Below are 20621 nucleotides of genomic sequence, written 5' to 3'. Positions count from 1 at the left end.
TCCCTTCTTTTGTCCCTGCAGGCCCTATAGTTATCTGTATGTGCCTGTGTTAGATGCTCTCTGTGGCTCGATGCTATGTATCCATTAAGCTGACTACGGCAACCAGTACAAATGAGCATTCAAAATAAAACTAAACTGAATCTCCAATAGTTATGTTAAATCTTGGATCATTCAATTTTGGCTTATGATGGTTACAAAACAAATTTTGAAGCAGATATAATGGAGAACAGGAGGAAGTTAGTCTTAGAGTGAACTAGACTAAAAGATACTTTACCTTAATTGCATCTAAATAAAACATTATCAGGAATACAAGATAGTCAAAATTACAGCTAAGTGTTCAGTGCTCAGGGAGTGGCATAAAGTGTTCCTCTTAGATTTCATTAATACAAATTTCTTCTGTAGCTGCATTTAATTTTATATTAGCAACTAACTTTTTTGACTTAATATACAGAGTGATGTTAGAAATGAGAGCAAAGGGAAAATCTTGTCTTTGATATCGTGGTGGAATAATCTTAATTCCAGCACTCAGAAGAAGGAGAGGTGGTAGTATCTCCCGGTCAAGGTCAGTCAGGTTTACAGTTCAAATGTAGTCAGCCTGAGCTACATGTAGAATATTTTTAAAACAAACAAACAAAAACAAAAGAATAGTACACTTTCCCCATGTAGTTCTTTATAAAAGCAAATCCCCATTAGAGATTCTTAAGTAGTTTTCTTGGTTTTGGTAGCTTACAGACTTTTCAACCCTGTCCTTAAAGGAACTAGTTGATATTTTCTGCAGCATGATGCCACCTTCCACATGGAGAATGACACATTAGTACAGATAATTAGTTTGTGTTTCTCCAGAATATTTGCATTGAGATCAAAGAGTAGATGTTAAAGTTAGAAGAGAGGCAAACACATTCAAATTGCTATATTCTACAAGATCACAGTGAATGAAGTGCACGCTGAATAAAATGTCTAAAGGTTGGTCAAATTCTTTTTGGTTTCTCTTTTTAATTGAGTAGAATACATATTAAATTTGAAAGTAAGTAAATTTGTCATTGGAGAGAAAAACCAATAAGGATCAGTTTAAATTTTTCTGAAGAAATGAGAATTGAAACTGTATTATGAACAATCATCATTTCTTGCATTCACATGAGCTTTTGATTTTCACAGGTCTCTGTGGTGTAAGGAATTGAGTGTACTTTTACAATAAACTTTCCTAGGTTCAAACCCTTTTCTCTGAGAATAGCTATGTTTGTCTTGGATGGACAATTACTAGGCTTAAGAGTTCTCCCTGCCTTCCAAGTAGCTAGGACTACAGGCTTACACTGTTGTATCCTTTAAGGATCAGATTTGGGAAAGTTTCTGGAAGTGGATGTGAGAATTTACACATACAATCATAATGATTCAACAGAAGAATGAGACAAAGGTTTCTTAATTCAGTTTTCATTTGCTGTATTGACACAAGCCCTGAAGTAGAATCGGTGAACTAATCTAATCTTTCCATTAACTGGTTCATCTACCCCAAAGCACTATGGGTGGAAAATTCCTGAAGATTTTTACCAATATTATAGCTTGCAATTAACAACTTCCCAATATAAGTTACCCAAATAAGACCACATAGAACACTTGATTTGATTTTTTCCTTCCCAAGGCTAGAAACAGGCTAGTCTGTGGTTTTTAGTGCGTAGAGGTAAGGACGACAAACGTAACACATCATGCCAAGTACAGTAATAGGATATATGAGTAAGAGAGATAAACAGTATTGTCAGGCATGCTGTCATAATCTTTAATCCTTAAAGAGGAGTAATAAATTCATTAGGTCAAATCTCAATTTTATTTATAGGTCACAATTAACTTCAAGGTTGTGGCTTCAATCAAACCAGGTCATTGAGAGAAGAACTTATGATCGTTATCTTTTCCTTGGGTTTTAAAACTGACCCTGAGAGATATTGTCCCATACGTAAATGAGGTGGGTTTGGGCACAGAAATCCACCCACTGCCTCTATTTAAGTCATAGAGAATTGTCACTGCTAGCTTTTATTCAAAAGCAAAGAGTCCACAGTTTGGTTTTTGTCACATTCAGTCATGGCGTCATTTTTTTTTGTATTTTTAAAAATTTGTTTATTATTGATTGATTGATTGATTGATTGTGTGTGTGGGGGGGGTGGGTGTGGGTGTGGGTGTATTGCTTAAGTATAGGGTTAGAGGACCAGTTATAGGTGTTGATGCCTAAGCTCACAGTAGATGCAATTCCTCTAGCAAGATTTGCAAAAGACTGAGCCCCACAAACATTCGATCCTGCACTTTAGATTCAACATGCTAGGAGATTTCTAAAGTTAAAACCTCAGTCGTCACAGGAAGCAAAAGACTGCCAATCATCTATCTTCCTGGTGCTTAATTTGAGGACTATGTTTGTTTCTTTATCCTTACAATGGCCAGAGGCAAGAAGGAACTAGAAATGTTCCACTTCATTATCTGCCAACAGGATTAGTCTAAGTTTTGGAAGTCCCACCCTGCACCCATCAACAAAATTAAATTTTCAGACTAGTTCTTATTCCATTTATATATGGAAAATAAATATCTCTTCCTGCAAATGAAATGCGTCAATAAAGACAGCTTCATTATGATGATAATGATAATATGCAATTCACATTCTGTGCGTGCTCTTTGTATAGTCACATTTAAAATTCGAGTAGAGACAAGAACATTTATAGAGTTAACTAAATTTGCAAATGTGAGCGTGGAAACAGCTTTGATTTCTTGCTCATCTACCAACTTGCTGTGTGATCTTGGCTTAGTTCCCCAGCTCTACTGAGCCTCAGTTTCTTACTTGTTAAAATACAGGAATGAAAAGGCACAGAATACATAGGCCACAGAAGCAGAAGTAGGACTGCTGAGGAAGGCGGGAAACCGTCAGGAGGACATAGATGATGGAAAAGGAAGTTGGGAAGGAGTATGTTTCATAGAAGAATCTATGAAACAATGTTATGGAACCCACTGCTTTGCATATGAATTTCAGAAGAAATTTGAGGTTATTTTAGGATTGGTTCATAGTATTTAGGAAGTATAATTTGGATCTTCACGGTCCTTCAAAGGCCCACATGTTAAAAGCTTAGAATGAAGCCTGTGATGCTACCGGGAAGCAGGGGAATCATTAAGAGGTATGGCATTCGAGGAGGTTCTAGACCATTGAGGGCGTGTCCGTGAAGGGAATGCTGATGTCTTAAAGAAGTGTTTCTCAACTTCAACTCCTCTGAAAGTAGGACAACCTTTACACAGAAGTGATCGAAGACCATCTGAAAACACAAGATATTTGCATTACTATTCATGGTGACATGTTTAAAATTACAGTTATGGAGTAGCAAAGAAAATAATTTTATCGTTGGGGGGGTCACCACAGCATGAGATATTGTATTAAAAGATTATAGCATTAGGAAGGTTGAGGACTACCGCCTGCATAGCCTAGTTGCTCTGAGCATGATGTCGAGCTGTTCCTCCTGGCAATGGGAGCACGATGGATTAAACCTGTAAAACCATAAGGCAGATAAACCTTTCTGTCCTTTTACATTGATTTGTTTCAGATTCTACTTTAGAGCAATGGAAAGCTGAGGAACGCAGTCATTCCACCAGCCTGTATGGCATGTTATTAGGCAATAACAAGTGGTCATTTCTAAGGTGCTAATAACTTGCAATGTGTACAACCCAGAGAAAAGGTTCAGATTTACAGATTCACTTAGTCAGACAACATTATTTTAAGAAATGTTTTCTCTGGGGTATTTTAGTGGAGGTTCCAGATGAATCAATACTTCCTTTCTAACGGAGTAGCAGTGACTTCCTGTCCTCATTTTGAGGCTGATGGCTTTAAGCCAGAGTTGTTACTCTTCCCTTCCCCTTGGCAGTTATTGGCACAACAGAACAGGCAGGCGGTCTATGACAAGGGAAACTTATTCCTAATTGGCTCCTGTGTCCAAAGGAAATGCCCATCTCTTTGTCTGGGAAAGAAAGAAGAAATAGGAAATCTGTTTGCTAATACGGAAGTCTTATATCAGAACAAGGTATTTGTAAGTAAGATTTGGGATTGTCTGGCTTGACATCTCCCTTTCTCTTGTACTTATTCCTATTAAGCAGTGGCAGAAAACCAGAAGAATCTCATTATAATAATTAGCAGATATGGTTCAGATAAAATTTGACCCATAGTTCAATAAGTATGTGCATGTATGTACACATTACACCTCTCTCTCTCTCTCTCTCTCTCTCTCTCTCTCTCTGTCTGTCTCTCTCCCCCTCCCTCCCTCTCCTTCTGTCTCTGTCTCTTTGTCTCTCCCTCCCTCCCTCCCACCCTCCCTTCCCCCACCGTGTATTTGTATTTGAGGCAAGTCATTACTTGTTAAGTTAGGCAAGTCTCAAATTTCCAGCTATCCTTCTGACTCAGATTCCCAAGTGCTGAGATTGTACCCTACAGGGCTAAAAGTAGTAATCTTTTGAGGAAAATTCAATGAAATCTCACAACATTTTAAATAAGTTTATTCCTGAATTTATTTAAACCACTTGAACAAATTGAATGTACATCCGGGTCTTTTAGCTTGATATTCCCTACAACATTGGAGTGAACTTGAAAGATTAGGTGTGCAGTGTCTTTTAATTTCACAAACAAGACAACTGAAGACAAGTGAGGCTCTTTAGTGAAAGTCTCAGAGTTGTCCCAGAGACTCAGCTACACTGAGTCCCCTGGCTTTATGAATCCAAATTAGATTCTGTGACTGGTTCTGACAATTATAGAAGTGAGAGGAAAGTTATTTTAAAACAGCTTCACATGCAATCTGTGATTAAAATGTGCAACTCAGAGAGAGATAGAAAAAAATAATCTAGGCATGCATTCTAGCTTTATATAGCCATAGCCCTATAACTTACTGGCTTCTATGAGATCCTGAATTAATCCCTGAGAGCTCTGTTCTCAGCTTCTGTATGTTACATGACAGAATTGTTAGAGGTGATGGTGTCTATTCTTAAGCTTATGATAGGCAATGTAATAGCCCAGATGGCTCTGGACTCAATTGCAGTATCCTCAATGTCGTTCTCAAGGCAGCAGCCATGAGTCATCCAGAGATTGCTCTCCAGAGTACTCACTTGTATCCCCTCAGCTAGATTCTTGCTATTTCCTACAGACCATAGATCGATCAGTTGCTTTGGCATCACTGGAAAGTGTGTGGAGATTACAGAACTTCAAGCCTTAGACACTACAGACTGAGTTTGTACTCTTCCAGGAGCCTTAGACTACCTGAATGCATATTAATGTTGAGAGAAACTGGGATTAAATCATCTAGCCTCAACCATGCTACTTGACCTTCTAAAGCCAATGGTATCTGCTTTGTTTAAAGGTGGCTCTGGAAATACACATTCATATACTATTCCTGACTCAAGCATATGTATTACTCATAAGTGAGGCTCTGTGTAAACCCTTCAGGAAAGTGAGCTGCAGAGGGAGCTATGAGCTCTACTGCAGCCAAGGATTTCTTACTCAGCTGTGATCTAATGGCTTTTGTGCATTTGGCCAATTACATGGTGAATTACTCTTGTCAAATGCAGCCTCTGCCTCCTAAAGGACTCTCTGCTTAGGAGAACGGCTGTTAATCTGACACAGCCTTGTCAAATATCCCGGTGCCAGTTCTAACACCCAATTTCCCTTTGCTTGGAGTTTGAAGATGATGGCAGACAGCATATGCTGCTCAACTCTAAAACATAGGGCAACGAAATGAACAAAAAATAAAATATATCAATTTAGAACGTATGGCAGAACATTGTGGTCGGTTGATGTCCTGATATTTCTCCGAAGGAGAAAACCCTATCTGTATTCTGGGTCAAATATTGAAATCTTTCAAAACAAAAGAACCCAGGTTAAAATTGCATGTTAGTCTCTTATGAACTATGAAAATGAATTTCTTTACTTTGATCAAAACTGTCTTTTCTTGGACTAAATGGTTTGTAGAGCAAGTATACAAACTTATGTTTTTGTGGTCATGTGTATTCTTTGGGGAGTTTGCTAAAATTTACCTTGGCAGGCAATCAGAAATTCTGACCTAGTTATTAAAATGTTGTAGCCTAAAGATGACCCTGTATGTAGTTGTGTTTTGGGGTTCTAGATAACAGGAGATGATTCAAATAGATGAGTTTCTTGACTTCTGAGTTTACACAGCTCTCAGTGAACATTAGCTTTTTAAGAGATATTAATATTTAAGACTTAACTAATTTTCCCCAGAGTGGTCCAAGCTGGGGGCGTAGAATGGTTTCTATTTTGTCAGGACACTGTCCTGTGCAGTCACTTCTCCCAGAGACATTTTTTACTGGAATGAAGAGATCAAAGTACCATGCAGATCAAATTATTACTCACTTTTAACTCCTGGAATAGAAGACAGTGCTATGAAGGGGGCAATGTAATTGTTGTGTGACCTTGGACTGGTCACATCTATTTATGGATTAGTCTTTTTGGTAATAATGAGAAGACCCTTCAGTTGTCTCCCTAGAGTAAAATGCTGTTCTTACACGACTGATTCATTTACCCAAGTTGGACAAAGAAGTAACTTAGTCATATTTTTAATTTTATTTTTAGAATTAAAATTTCCATTTCACTCTGTAATGCTTTTCCTGAGCATATATCTGGATGCAGCATCTCCTTCCTGTGAAACTGAAAAGCACACATTATCTGCAACTCAGTGAGCTAATGTACAGTGCACTCTGTGATCCAATACCATTAGAATAATCCTACAGGAGCCATGGGAAGGAAAGGACCAGTCGACCAAATAAAATGACAGCACAGAATTTAGAAGCAAATCTTTAACACCACGAAACACTCTCAACTCTGTTTTTTCTCTTCTTCCACAAAGTCACAGTGACCACTTGCAAACACCAGCTGCTTTTCCAAGATCTTCCTACCTTCCTTTCAATACAATTCTTAAGAATACAATCTCATGGCATAAGTATAAGTTTTTCTATGCAAATGAGATTTTGAAGCTCTCCCAGCTGCCACTTTATGCCCACACAGCTAAAATTCAAGTCTTGGGGCTTGAGTTATGGGCTCTCTCTAATCCAAGGTGAAGCTGGATTCATCAAGCTAGAACTTTCTGTGCACTTAAGCCATCAAAATAGAGAATGCTATTCTATAGGAGTAATCATTTGGTAAATATTTAGTGAACAATCATCACATTCATGATGCTCTTTCCAAATCTGTATTCTTTGTGAGATATTCCATGCTAGCCTGCCAAAGGCTATTAGAAGAGGAACAGAGAATAGCTGAGAGCTTGTCATGAAGAAAAAAACAAAACAAAACAAAACAAAAAACAAAAAACAAAAAAACCCCAAACCCCATGTGTTTGGTTTCAGTAGGCGAGTATTCTCAAGTAATCCCTAAATCTTAGCAATACTTCATCTGAGTAGAGAACTGTGACCCCTAGAGACAATGAAGGTGTGAGGTGTAGGGAGCAATAGAAGGAAGCTAGATAATGGGTGATTTTTGTAGATAGAAGGAGGGAGCTCTAATACTCTACACCACAGAATCTGACCAATTTATGACCACTTTGTATATATAGGAAGGGCAAAAAGAGAAGGACTAGAAGGTTTCTAGAATTAAATAATAAAAAGTATTAAAACATTGATTATTATCTAAACATTGATTATTGTTCACTTATACAGAACCCATTGTATACATGTATTGCGTTGACATATTGCATTTTTCATAAGTGTGGACAATAACAATAATCCTTGTTCCTGGCCTGAGGAAATGTGAAATACTCCATGAACTAATGTTTGCACATGGGTACTTGATATTGTAGTATGATCTTCAGGAGGCAGTTGAGAAGAGCTGACTTCCCCTTCCCCAACTCAGATTTTCAGCCCCAACTCCTCTCTCAGTAATCATCACAGGTATCCTTTTACTCAGGGGAGAAAGCCTGCTGGAGCTTGTCCAACTTCCAGAAATATTTGCAGTCAGAGCTGGTAGAAGTGTTGTGAGGAAAACAGACAGCTTGTTTATTGTCAAGGGAGATTTCAAAAATCATATCAGGGTCCAGTTTTGTTATGTCTCCCTAGATACTCTTTGCCAAAATTAAATAAGTATCAAGCTATCTGGCATAGCTCTTTGCACCAGAGGCTGTAACCAGTCTGAATTTCCTTAAGAACATGAGAAGTAACTTGCTCAAACTATTGTATTTTTTGTTGTGAAATAATTTAAAATTAATAGGAAGGTGGCTAATGAAAATTTGATGCCAGCTCTTGATTCCCAGAACTGTTCATGGAACATACACTTCCTTTCCTTTCCACTATTTGACAAATTCTTCCTAATCCTTACAGAGTTTTCTCAGGGAAAGTTCCCTTTTTTGATGATAGAAACTTCACCTCATTTTCTAGAATCTGAAATTCTATAAGAATAAAATAAATACTATAAAATACCCATCCATTGTTTACAAATGCAGGTGTGAGTAAGAATGAGAAAGAAATTATTCATATTATGTGTGCCCTATCCTAACTCCAGGAGCTTGACAAGGCTGATCTTTGTTTGTAAATGGAAGACAATTTGACTAATCTTTACTTCTTTTGGAGATCTAATTGATCTCCATTTTAACAAGTTATTTTTCTTTTATAGCCAAGAATAAATGTTGAAGCTTTATTAGCATTTTTTGATGTCTATGTGGGGAGAAAGATTTTAGTCTTTCAACTCATGCTTGTTACTTGTATACTTCAAGGAAACATGTACCTTTAAGGTAGTTTGTGAGCCTTCTCTGGGTATATCTATCTATTCAATGGTTTCTCCCTGCCATTGACATTTATTATTGAAGTGGACCTCTGACTTACTATATAGTTTTAATAGGGGTTTGCAATCACTTATTTGTAGTGAGCTTCAAAATCACTTGAAGATGTCCTTCCTGCTATGTCCAACAACTATCACTAAAGGTAACTAGATCTCAATGTTTGAAATGATTTATTATGGAAAGTTTATGGGCTAGATTTTTTTTAGGCAAGGTTACCTTTTTATATCTATCCTATTAGTTTTAGTTAACACAAATCGAGCAGTCTTTGTGCACTTACTTGTAGTTTCTCGAATGATCACTTTGCTTTCAGATTCCTCTGTGTGTGTGTGTGTCTGTCTGTCTGTCTGTTTGTCTGTGTCTGTGTCTGTGTCTGTGTCTGTGTCTGTGTGTGTGTGTGATTATGTGCATGTGCGTGGGTGCAGGCTTGTCTGAGGTGATCCGAGGACAACTTGTAGAAATCATTTCTCTTCTTGTATCACATGGATCTTGGGATTAAACTCAAGTAATCAGCCTTGGCTACAGTACCTGAATCCATTGATCCCAGTTTATCCCTTTATTAATTTGCTCCCTTTTCTAATCTTTCTTCCCGCTATTGTAATATTCATAGAAGATCTTATCATAAAAGTCAAACTTGAGATGTAACTTATCTCAGAATTGGTTTTTGTCCAAACCTCTTCCAGGATTTCTATGCTGTTTCCTTGTTGGATTTCTCATCTTGATTCAAATGTTGCTATTGAGTTTTCCAGTTGGCCTATCTACAACCTGGGTGGATTTCTCTGAATTCTGCTTACATTAACTCTGACTTTGTTTGCACATCTTTGCTTGGGAGAGCTTAAGTTTATAATTGTTATTTTATTATTTGATTTACTTTTAAATTTCTGATTTATTCTTTAGGACTTTTTAGACAGAGAGAAGATGAAATGAATCTAGAATTATTTTATACATCTATTTCTCTAGTACTTAATTGGTCACAGTAAAACAGGTATTTTCTGGTTTGTTTGTTTGTTTTTCTCATTTTAGAGGCAAAATGCACATATGGTACACTCCTATATGGTGCCAGTATCTCAGCAAATTACATGCAGACCATTATAGAGAGTGACATGTAAATAGATATCACTTCATTCTGGGCCAAAAAATTCAATTTTCCACATTAAGAGGTAACAGTATACAAATATGCCACCAATGGAAAGCTGATTTTATAGCTGTTTTTAGTAGACATGCCTCAGGAACAATTTACACATCTAAGAATGTATGCATATTAAATACGTGAGTAGTAAATTATGATTTGGCATTCAGTGAAACATTACCATTAATTTGATTTATTTTTGAAACTGTGAAAACTAGAAATCCATTCAATGGTAGAACATTACAAATCTATATAAAAGAGTATCACTAAGCATGAATCCAAGGCAGTGATAATAACAGTTAGGACTGCAAGTGGGGATATGGATGTTTTCCATTGTTTTAAAGCTTTAAAAAGATATATCCTCTGTGCCACCATCCCAATATTCCTAGCCTATTTTAATTGAGTATGCTTTGCCTGGTAATGTATATGACCTTAGCGTAACTATCTCATCTATCTTAGCATCTCCACAGTGAGCTCAGTGTTCACCTTAAAACATTAAAATATCCAATGCCACACACCTCAGAAGGACAAGACCAGAATATAGACCCATTTCAGTTGGACCCTAAAATATAGCCCTTATCTTGCCTCTTGTGATTGCCAAAAACATCTTGGTTATTAAGCATACTACATCTCTAATAAAAAAACATTGTTTAAATTGTTGAATGTTAATTTGTATTTGAAATAGTAAATACAGACTTAAAATGAAGACTCAGAGGAGAGAACAAACACATATCTGGGAAAAGACACAAAATCAAAGAAAAACATTAAACTTTATACTTCAATGTATTTTGCTGAACATTCTCTTTAATGAGGTATATGTAACAGAACATCTTAAAAAAACAAGGTTCTTGATCATTGGGCCAAGCCGTCGCTTAAAAAACGTGGCACAGACTAGGCAAAATTTCTTCAAAATATTGTCATGGTGAGAGAATGTTCTAAATTTTCTTGGTGCTTTATCTAATCATCAGACTAATCATAATGATTTGATTTTTTTTCAAATCATTTTTTTAAACATCGTCATAATAAACACCAACTTCCATCATGTTTCATTCCAAATGACCACCATTTTTCCCAGAATGCATCAAACCACTCTACTTTCAGCAAGAGTCACTGAAGTTTAAGAATCACATTGGAAACAACACACTCATGATAGCCGAAAGCATGGACATGATAGGTTCCAGAATTTTGAAGAAATTAAGACTAAAACGATTGTTGACAAGCTCTAAAATGCCTCTGATCCCAGAACCTCTTGCCATTTTTTGGGTAAATACTTAACAAGCTATACAACTTATAAAAGCAATGAACTACTAAGCCAAGACACCATCTAGTCTATCACCCAAATCTGTGCTTATGCACAGAGGCTGAAGAATGAAGTGTCAGGACTTTTGAAGCCACAGTCTTCAAATTAAGGAAGAATGGGATAGAAGACACAATATGGAAACCCACTAGGCATCAAGGCCTCACACAAAAGGTTGAAAAGCATCAGTATCAATTCATCCCCATTAGGAATTGAACATTAAGACACAAAACCAAAATGTGTCAATGGAGTAGTGGCAGGTGATCAGGTGGAATGTTGAGTATTAATGTGTTTCTTCTCCTCCTCTCATTCAGAAGGTAATAAGATGGACTAGTGGCCAGTAAGGTCACGGGAACATGAGGATTCAAACCTTGACTCTAAGAATTAGTAAACAGATAGACTAAGATGTGGTTAACCACAAGTTTTCACAAGGAACACTTTCAATAACTGTCTTCTTCTCTCATGATAATAGTGCCAAACCTGCCATAATAATACTTATTTAGAAAATAAATAACAATAAAGCAAGGACTTGATGCAAATATAACAATCCTAGTTATAAATAAAATAATTTACTGCAGAAAGTAAAGGTTCTGAATTCCCATGTTCCAAACAACAGAAAAAGAAAAGTTTAACTCCCTATTCACTCAGGTGTTCAAAGCACCCAACAACAAAATCAAGAAAACCCATGAGTCATCATAATAACACACTCTCTCTATACAGACAATGGGCATAAAAGCAATCTGCTTGCTTTGCTCCCTAATACTGCAATAATTTCTTAAGGCTATGTCTGCCATAGTTGTACTATGTTGAAGACTCTATTTAGGTCTTCAGAAGACATTTCTCTTAGACTAAGATCCCTATGGACACATGCCTGTGAATTATCTTCATAGATGCCAAACATTATGTTAATGAGAACAGCCAAACAGAAATAGAAAGAAATAGATTAAAAACTGGCTTTCTAACCATATACAGAGAGAAATGATAGTAGGTAGTCCATCTAGTAGGGTCCCACAAGGATTGATACTGGGTCCTATTTTGTTTAATATCTTTATAAAAAATCTGGAAGACAAAGTAGAAAATGTGCTAATTAAGTTGACTGATGGCACTGGTAGTTCAGGTGAACTGGGTGTATATAAATGCTATTGGTCTTCAGGAAACATAAAGAAAAAGACCGGTACTAAGGAAGAATGGGAGAATGATGATTAGCTGGTTTTCAAAAGCATTTTAATAGTTAATTCTAAGCAGTAAGGATACATTGAAAAGGTCTTAGTGCTTTGCATTACAAACGGTTCAAGAAGGCCTAAGGTCAATAGTGTGTCACAACATCCTGGGTGCAAATAACATCAAATGGGGGTTCTTTTAGGAAGAGTTTTATTGAGAACACTGATGGCTGTAGGTTTCTCAATATGAAAAGCACATTGGAGGGATTTCAAGTATGCAATAACCAGGACTGAAAAGGCAAAAATGACTGGATTCTCAAACATGTAAATACTTAGCAACAGGCAGAAAAAAAGAAGTCAGGAAGCCATATAAAGCTTAAAGCTAGGAAAACAATGATTTGGAAACTTTAGTCATGAGGAAAACAGGAACCGATTATTAACGAAAAGAAAAATTCTATCAGAAAACACACACACACACTATCTATCTATCTATCTATCTATCTATCTATCTATCTATCTATCTATCTATCTATCTATCACACAGGGGCAAACAAGCTTTGATTGCATTAAAATAGATTTTGCATTTTTCTCATTTATTATTGGAAGCTATTCTATGTTTTAAATCACCACAAAGGACATTTGGGAAAATATCAGCAGGACTCATGTCAGCTTGAAGTTGATTTTAAACTCACAGTATTCTATAATTTAGAATGTTATATAAGAACAAGTGAAAGAAACATTTGGTTATAGATTTTCCTGTGCTGGGTTTAAGTCAAGTAAACTGATGAACGGATTTCTCAGATGGACTAATGAGGAAAGCAAGTTGCAATTTTCCTTTATTTTGGTCAGTATACAGAGCCACAACAATATATACACTATATATGGCTGAGAATGTACACTATATACGGTTGGGAACACTCCGAGTAGGTCTGGGGTCCTTGGTTAACTTTCTGATGCAATTGTGGCTACAGCATGTTTTCCTTATTAGGTTTCATTTCTGATTTACTTAAAGGGAAGGGTGGTGTTTTAAAAGCGGGAAAATATATTCAAAAAACTAAAAGTAACTAATAAAGAGAAAAGAGAAAATATGAAAGTTAACTGTATGTTTCTTCTTTTGACCTTCCCTGTCTCATTCTACCTTGACCTTGTGACAGTGCAGTTTGAATATCACCACAGCTGATCAGATATAGTCCTTCCCTTTTTAGGAAGCCATCAAAGCAGGAAAAAAAATCTAATCCTTCTCGTAGCAGCTGATTCTTTTTTTGTTACGGGAGATAACAATACTTAGCTGATTATGTGTCCAATCTTGGGGGGAAAATAACCTTAGAATTACAGTTGAAAAGAAGGGACATTTCTGATAAGAAATAGTGGCATTATGCATGATACTGACACAAAAGAAAGGATTATATAATCAGAACTCAGTGTGGATCTTCTCTGACCTTTTGTGCTGGGCAAAAGAAAGTCAGTATCTGAAATGCTACATGAGCATCTTTTTTGTCTTAATCTAATCAGGATGATGTCAAATGTTCTGCCCTATAAAATGTCTGGCAGAATTTGGCACAATAGTTTTGATGTAGATTGTATAGCTAATAATCACTGAAAACCTCATTCCCTTGTTGTTATAGTAATTCCTGGCATGCATACTATTATAGGCACTATACTTTGGGGATGCTAAACAATGTAAAATCAAGGGATAGGTATGCAGTTGGCCTATTTGACTGTGAAAAAAAATAATGCTTACTATACAGAAGGGTATCAATTTTATTAATACATAATTCTTAATGAATGGCTGTTAGGTAGTGAGGATTCTCTTACCCTCCTTTCACAGTATCCGAATCTTCACATAATATTTTCATAGAAACATTATGAGAAAAGAATTGACCTTATTTAATAGACTAAATACTGAAGGCCAGACAGGTTGACTCTGTCTATTATCACATAGGGCCAAATACTAAACCTGATTGATTTAAAATGTGATGTGGAATTGCGTTTGATATCTTTGGGGTGGGGGCTTGCTGATCAAACAATAGATAAACCTCGTAGTCAAAGAGTAATGAAACCCAACTCAAATATATTATCTAGGGAGATCTGTCTCTCGGGTTCGAAGTAAGAAGGTTGGGTACTTTGGGCAAGATGATTCTTTATCTTTGCGCAAGCTATTCTGGGCATTGTGGTTAGTTTACTGACATCCTTGGCTGCCATACATGGAACACTAGTAGCAACCTCTATGTCCTAGTTTGACAAGCAAACATATCTCTAGGCATTTTCCCAACCTCTCTAGGGTCAAAATTCCCCATTTTGGAAACCGACAATGTACTGGATGGTACCATTCTCCTCTGTTCTTTGTTATGCTATGATCTGCACTGTGCCCACCCTCAGCCAGGAAAACGGGCTTTTCATTATCCAAAAGTGCCTACCCCATGAGCTTTTCCCTGCTTCTTTCTGGAAACAATTGACTTTAAAACTTTGGAAAGCTCTTTAGGTTCCATTTATTTAAAAATCTTCACTGCCTCGGTCTTAAATGTATCATTTAAATGCAAATTAGTATAAAAAGATCAGGTAGATGAAGGTGTAAAGGGATCAGATGTTATCTTATTAAGTCGGACTTGCATCAAGCAATTGTTTAAACTCATTTCAAACTCAAGTCCTAGGAGACACTTTTATTTATTATTCTTTCTGTTTTCTTTACTTAGCATACTCTGTCTGGTGAATCATGAAGCGGTTTTAACAGTCGTCTCAGTTTTCAACCTAGGAAAAGCATACTGATCAGCTGGCTTTTGCTGTCCAGCAGCCTACATATTCCAGCTACAGAATATCTAAGCCCGGGGAATAGGTGGACAGTTCCTAGACTCCATGCTTATTGGCTTCCATAGATAGCATATAAAATTTATTATTATAAATGTCATCTTCTGCAAAAGAAGTTTTTAATTAAAAATAGTCTAAACAAATATGAGACCTGTGGTTAAATTGGAATCATGACTCAGAAGCTTCCATGGAGTTTCTGCAAGGAAATTTCAATGGTGAGATTTGAGTTCTATCCTTGTAGTTATAATGAAGCAGAAGACATTAACATGTCAGTGTCCTAGTTAATTATTGTTGTGGGTAATAAGTATAGGGAGTTTAAGCACATTTCTTTTTCCCAGGATATCAGTGTGAATTATTTAATGAGTTCACTATTTTATGTTATTCCGTAAACACTAGGACAGATGCTACTGAAAACACTTAACTCAAAAAGTTCAAACATGGAATAGGAAGAAATATCTTCACAATTATTCTGTTTAAGACAGAAAACTCTGTAACAGTAAGCCAGGTGAAATTACATTTGGATCCAAAAAGCTCAACTCCAGTAAGACTTCTGCCCAAATCCCTCAAAGTGATGATTCCCAAAATGGGTTCCAAGTAAGAATAATCCAATGAAACTATGAATGTATGATGCCCAGGCTTAGGAAGGACTTGGGATTCAGTCTCTACAACATTCTTTTCATCACACCAAGAGGAGAAACTGACTTCAAAAACAAAAACAAACACTGTGAAGACTTATATAGGAAGTCTTTGACCAGGCTTGACTTACTGAAGATGGGCACCTCATGCAGGCAGTGGTCTGGCACGGCTTTAAGCAAGCATGTATCACCTGAGAAAATTGCTCCACTTTCCCTACTTCTTCCCATCCTTTTGATTACTTGGGAGGTGGGCATCTCCGATTGTTGTCAGTAGGTAGTTAACAGATTTCTAAATGTGATTACTTGTATTTTAAACCAAAGAGAAGGCAGAACTAAGGTTCAGAGCCTTCATTTCATATCAGTAAGAGTTTAATGATGCAATTTTATTTTATAGTTAAGGTCAGGTAGCGGCAAGCTCTATTGAGTATGATAAAATGACCTTGTTTTTTTTAAATATATTTAAACAAGTAAATTTAGAGGAATGCAAATTATTTATAAGATGTGATTCTCATATATAGGAAAATATCTTCTGTGGTTATGAGGTGAGGAAGTTTGAGCATCTTTTGTGTCAAAGAATGAGTACCCAAGAGTTGGGTAATATAGTTGAGGAGCCTATTTTGCCTCTCACTTATCATTTATGGCATTTTGGGAGGAAATTACTGTTTTCTTCCCTATGCCCCATTTTCCCAAGTCTTAACGACTCCATCACGCTCCACAATTCCTCTGAATCTAAGCAATCAGGACCATTTCTCTGTAAGTGTACCTTGTTGACATCCAGGCGCATCTTCTCGTTGTTGGCATTAGCAGCTTTCTCAGCTGCTTTCTTTTGGCGCTGGGGTCCTCTCCCAAAGAAGATGTAGTTGACCAAAGCATATTCCAGAAGGGCCATAAAGACAAAGACAAAGCACCCCATTAGGTACATGTCAATGGCTTTTACATAGGGAATTTTAGGGAGAGTCTCCCGGAGATGGGTATTGATTGTGGTCATCGTCAGGACAGTTGTAATTCCTGAAAAAAGAAAAAGAAAAAGAAAAAAATTAGAGTAATATATTCCTATTTCCTTACCTGTCTCATAATAGCTGAAAAAGCTAGCTTACTTATATATATATAAGAGATTGATAGAGATTTTATTATTTATCAGCCTAGTGAAAATATGTGTAAATTAACTTATAGTAAACATGTATCATTATAGAATTATCATCTAATTGTATTTTTTGGTTCATATTTATTTATGAAGTAGATCATTGGAAATGTGGATTAAATATTATGCTACATGTATATATTTGGAGCAAATTTGCATAGAGTAGATCCCAGTTCATATCCCTGATATGTCAGTATCAAGAATGTAGATTTCAGGAGGTGCTTTTTGAAAAATGAGTGAGTGTTGTCTATTTATCCAGAGGAAAGTAATTGATAGTTACAGCAAACCTCAGGAGATCATGGGTGGGAAAACTTCATATATAGGTTGGATTACAGAGAGTTCACAGCTCTTCAATAATGTTCAAGATCTTCAAATATATACACATATATTGGAAGAATGGAGGTTAAATGAAAGCTTGCTAAATCAAAGATAACGCCCAATGCTGGCTAGATGGAGACCAGTAAACATAAATATGGATATACTAAATTTAAGAAATTTACTCTGGTAACAACATGGGAATGAAAGAAATGCAATATAAGGCAGAAATAAAGAATACTAGATTAAGGGTTTTTCTAATAATCTATGTAAATAATGGAAAGGTAAATTAAAATAGCAGACACAGATCTATGAATGCATTATGCAGCTAACATACACAAACTACTACAAACATTTGAAAGACAAAGGCAGAGGGTTAAAAAGCAGAAACTAGAGTGCTTCTGATTTTGAATTGGACAAGTGTGAATACATAATGCACAGACATGAGACACAGATCAGCTACAGTGGTCCTTATTGGAATGTCCCCTTGGGTCAGGTTATAATTGCTTGTCTAGTTAGCAGGCATCTCTAACAGTAGAGAGCAGTTAGTCCCAGAGCAGTCACTGGAAGGTAAAAATATTGAGAGTTCAGAGAACTTGGTATGGCGCAGTGCAGACTTTGTAGTGATGAGAAAACAAAGAACAGACAGAGGCCACGTCACACAGAGGGGAAGCTGTACTGACACCATCTGAACTGAGGTCTCAGGAACATTCACCTCCCGAACAAACCATCATCGTGTCTCAAAACTTTAACTTCACTCTTCAAAGATTTCTCTAGCGTAATTCTCTTCTTTAATCCTGTCTCACTAATGATTTTCATTTTGTTTTTAGCAGAGCTCATGAGTGAGTAGCTAGTACCTGAATATGGACTTCAGTTGACTTCAGTTGAGATGTTTCCTTACGGACCTTAGATATCCTTTGAATGAGTCATTTTGAAAGACTTTCAATTTTATATTACTCCCTGTCATTTCTACAACAGGCTTTACTATCTTATTCACTTATTAAACCTGACTTTTCATCTGAATGCCTTTTGAAGGTAGTCACGTTCCTAATAATAAATGGTTCAATTACAAAGATATTTTAAGCATTTCTTTTAAGGCATTAGTAAATTACGTGTTTGCGCAATAGACACACAGTAGATGCTTGCTTTACTTTAAGAAATCACAGTTTATTGTTTCCATTTCTTTATTAGCATTTTATGTATGCATAAGACAGTACTGGGATATGACTATATATGACCCTTCTTCCTCCAACGAGTCTTTCGATGCTTAGGGGAGAGCATCAAAAAGTAACCAAACAGAAATTAGTTCCCCATCTCCTGTGATCTTTCCCCATGGCTTTTCTCCACACTGTCCTCTACAGGGTCCCATCGACATTCCCAATTTTTTCCAACCCAGGAGCTTTTGGAGGCGTTTGGACAATCACCCCCTAGATCTTGATTTTTCTTGACATCTTTTCTCCTATAATTACTTCTGTGTGAGGTCAGCTTTGACCATGGTGACACTCCCCGGCACGGTTACAAAATGCTTCCTTCTCTCTGCAGACTCACCCTCTCCATAACTGTTGGTGGCTCCTCAGTGTCTGTTTTCCATCTTCTCAAAATGAGTGTGCAAAATTTTAGGATTTATTGTGACATTTTCAAACATAATTTTGTTACTCCTCACGGTCCATCCTCTACTCTCTCTCTCTGTGCTACTTTTGCCTTCTACCCTAGCACCCACCTTTTTGCTTTCACATGAAGTCTGGTGCCCTGCTCCCTTTCCACAATACCTCTTTTTGTCCTCTCATGATTGCCTTTCCAGATTCATACACACACACACACACACACACACACACACACACACACACACACACACACACTCTTGAAAGTTAGGGTCCCCATGAGAGTAAAAAGTATGGCAATTTTTCTTTCTGAGAACCTCACTTAATATAATTTCCATATTAGTCTACTTTTCCTCAGTGTTCATGTTTTGAAATTGAATACAATTCCACTGTGTATATGAACCACATTTCCATGATCTGCTCTGTCTTGCTCTTAAGACTCTTATCTATATTTGCTGCTCCACTCTATTTTTCAGAAAAGGAGACACGCATCTTCAGTGCCTTGCTGTGTCAGCACATGTTATACGCAAATGTTTTTGAATGAGAAATGAATGGCTTTTCTATGTGTGTAGTGACTGAATCTGGATCTTGTGATGAAGCCAAGCAACTCCCAATTTTAAAAGGGATTAGTCAGAAATGTAAATAGAGAAATCTGTGCAAGAGGTCACACAATTTGCATAAAATGTTTACTAAATGTGATTTATTCACATCTGATGTTATGACAGAAAAACAAAGTCAGGCATATGATGAAGAAGACAAAAAGGATGTCCCAGCACTTGACTCTTTTGTCTCCTCCCCTCTACATGCTATCTTGAAGCATGAATAAACCATCAGATATTTTCTTTACTTATACATTTGTTAAGTAGCACATCTCCGTGCTAAGGTAGGGGATAAAAGGAAGCATTCTGCAGGTGAAGAAGCATGGAGATAAATTGAGCAATTATGCAAGCATTATTACACAAAATATGTTTTGATAAGACTATCAGACTGATGAAACCAATTTCATTACCAGCAGCTCTACCGTTACCTAATTTTGACATGGAAGAGCTTTAATTTGTGTTTAATTGATTTAACGCTGAATCAAATCATAGAAGTCTCGTGGCTGAACTCTTGTAATGGGAAATGTCCAGTCTTATACACCACAAAATTCTGAGTGAGAAAAGTAAAGGCATCCACATTTGGACACACACACACACACACACACACACACACACACACACACACGCACACACCCCATTTTGGAGGACGGGGCAGAGAGGGAGAGAGAGAGAGGGGAGAAAGGAGAGAGAAGAAACAGGATTCCACAGTTTGCAAATGGCCTACCTAATGCAACCCGTGCAGCAGAAGCATCATAGTTGATCCAAAAGGAGACCCAGGAGAGGATGGTAATCAGAATGGATGGCATGTATGTCTGCAGGATGAAGTAGCCAATGTTTCTTTTCAGCTTAAAGCTTAGGGACAATCTGGGATAAGAACCTAGAAAGGCAATTTGAGAACAACATAATTATCAATATTTATAAGGTGCTTTCCATTAAAGGTTCATAAAAACTTTGTACTTCTTTTTAAATGCAATTTTAGCTCTGGGTGAAGGGCATTTTTGTTCTGTAAATCTCGTCTGAGATCCCAGGCGTTTTACTGAGCAGAAGGACTCAAGTGTGGAATACATCCCATGCTTCCCAGCAACTAATGAACCCATCCTCTTCCTCATCAGCCTCATGTTTTACACCAAAGATATCCATTCTCTGCAACTGTGAG

General features: G+C 36.9%; 1 protein-coding gene across 3 annotated transcripts in view; it reads right to left on the bottom strand.

The window, feature by feature from the left end:
* The window catches only part of Gabrb2 (gamma-aminobutyric acid type A receptor subunit beta 2), a 236651-nt gene that overhangs the window by 17812 nt on the left and 198218 nt on the right, over positions 1-20621 (bottom strand). For 2 of the 3 annotated variants that reach the window (NM_012957.3, NM_001430104.1), the window contains 2 exon segments: positions 16573-16817; positions 20190-20342. In NM_012957.3, the coding sequence (NP_037089.1) occupies positions 16573-16817; positions 20190-20342 (398 nt within the window). 3 annotated transcript variants of the gene reach the window in all.

Source organism: Rattus norvegicus, chromosome 10 (assembly GCF_021556685.1).
Source record: "Rattus norvegicus strain SHRSP/BbbUtx chromosome 10, alternate assembly SHRSP_T2T, whole genome shotgun sequence".
In the NCBI taxonomy this organism is placed as follows: domain Eukaryota; kingdom Metazoa; phylum Chordata; class Mammalia; order Rodentia; family Muridae; genus Rattus; species Rattus norvegicus.
This window is presented reverse-complemented; position numbering and strand designations above follow the sequence as displayed.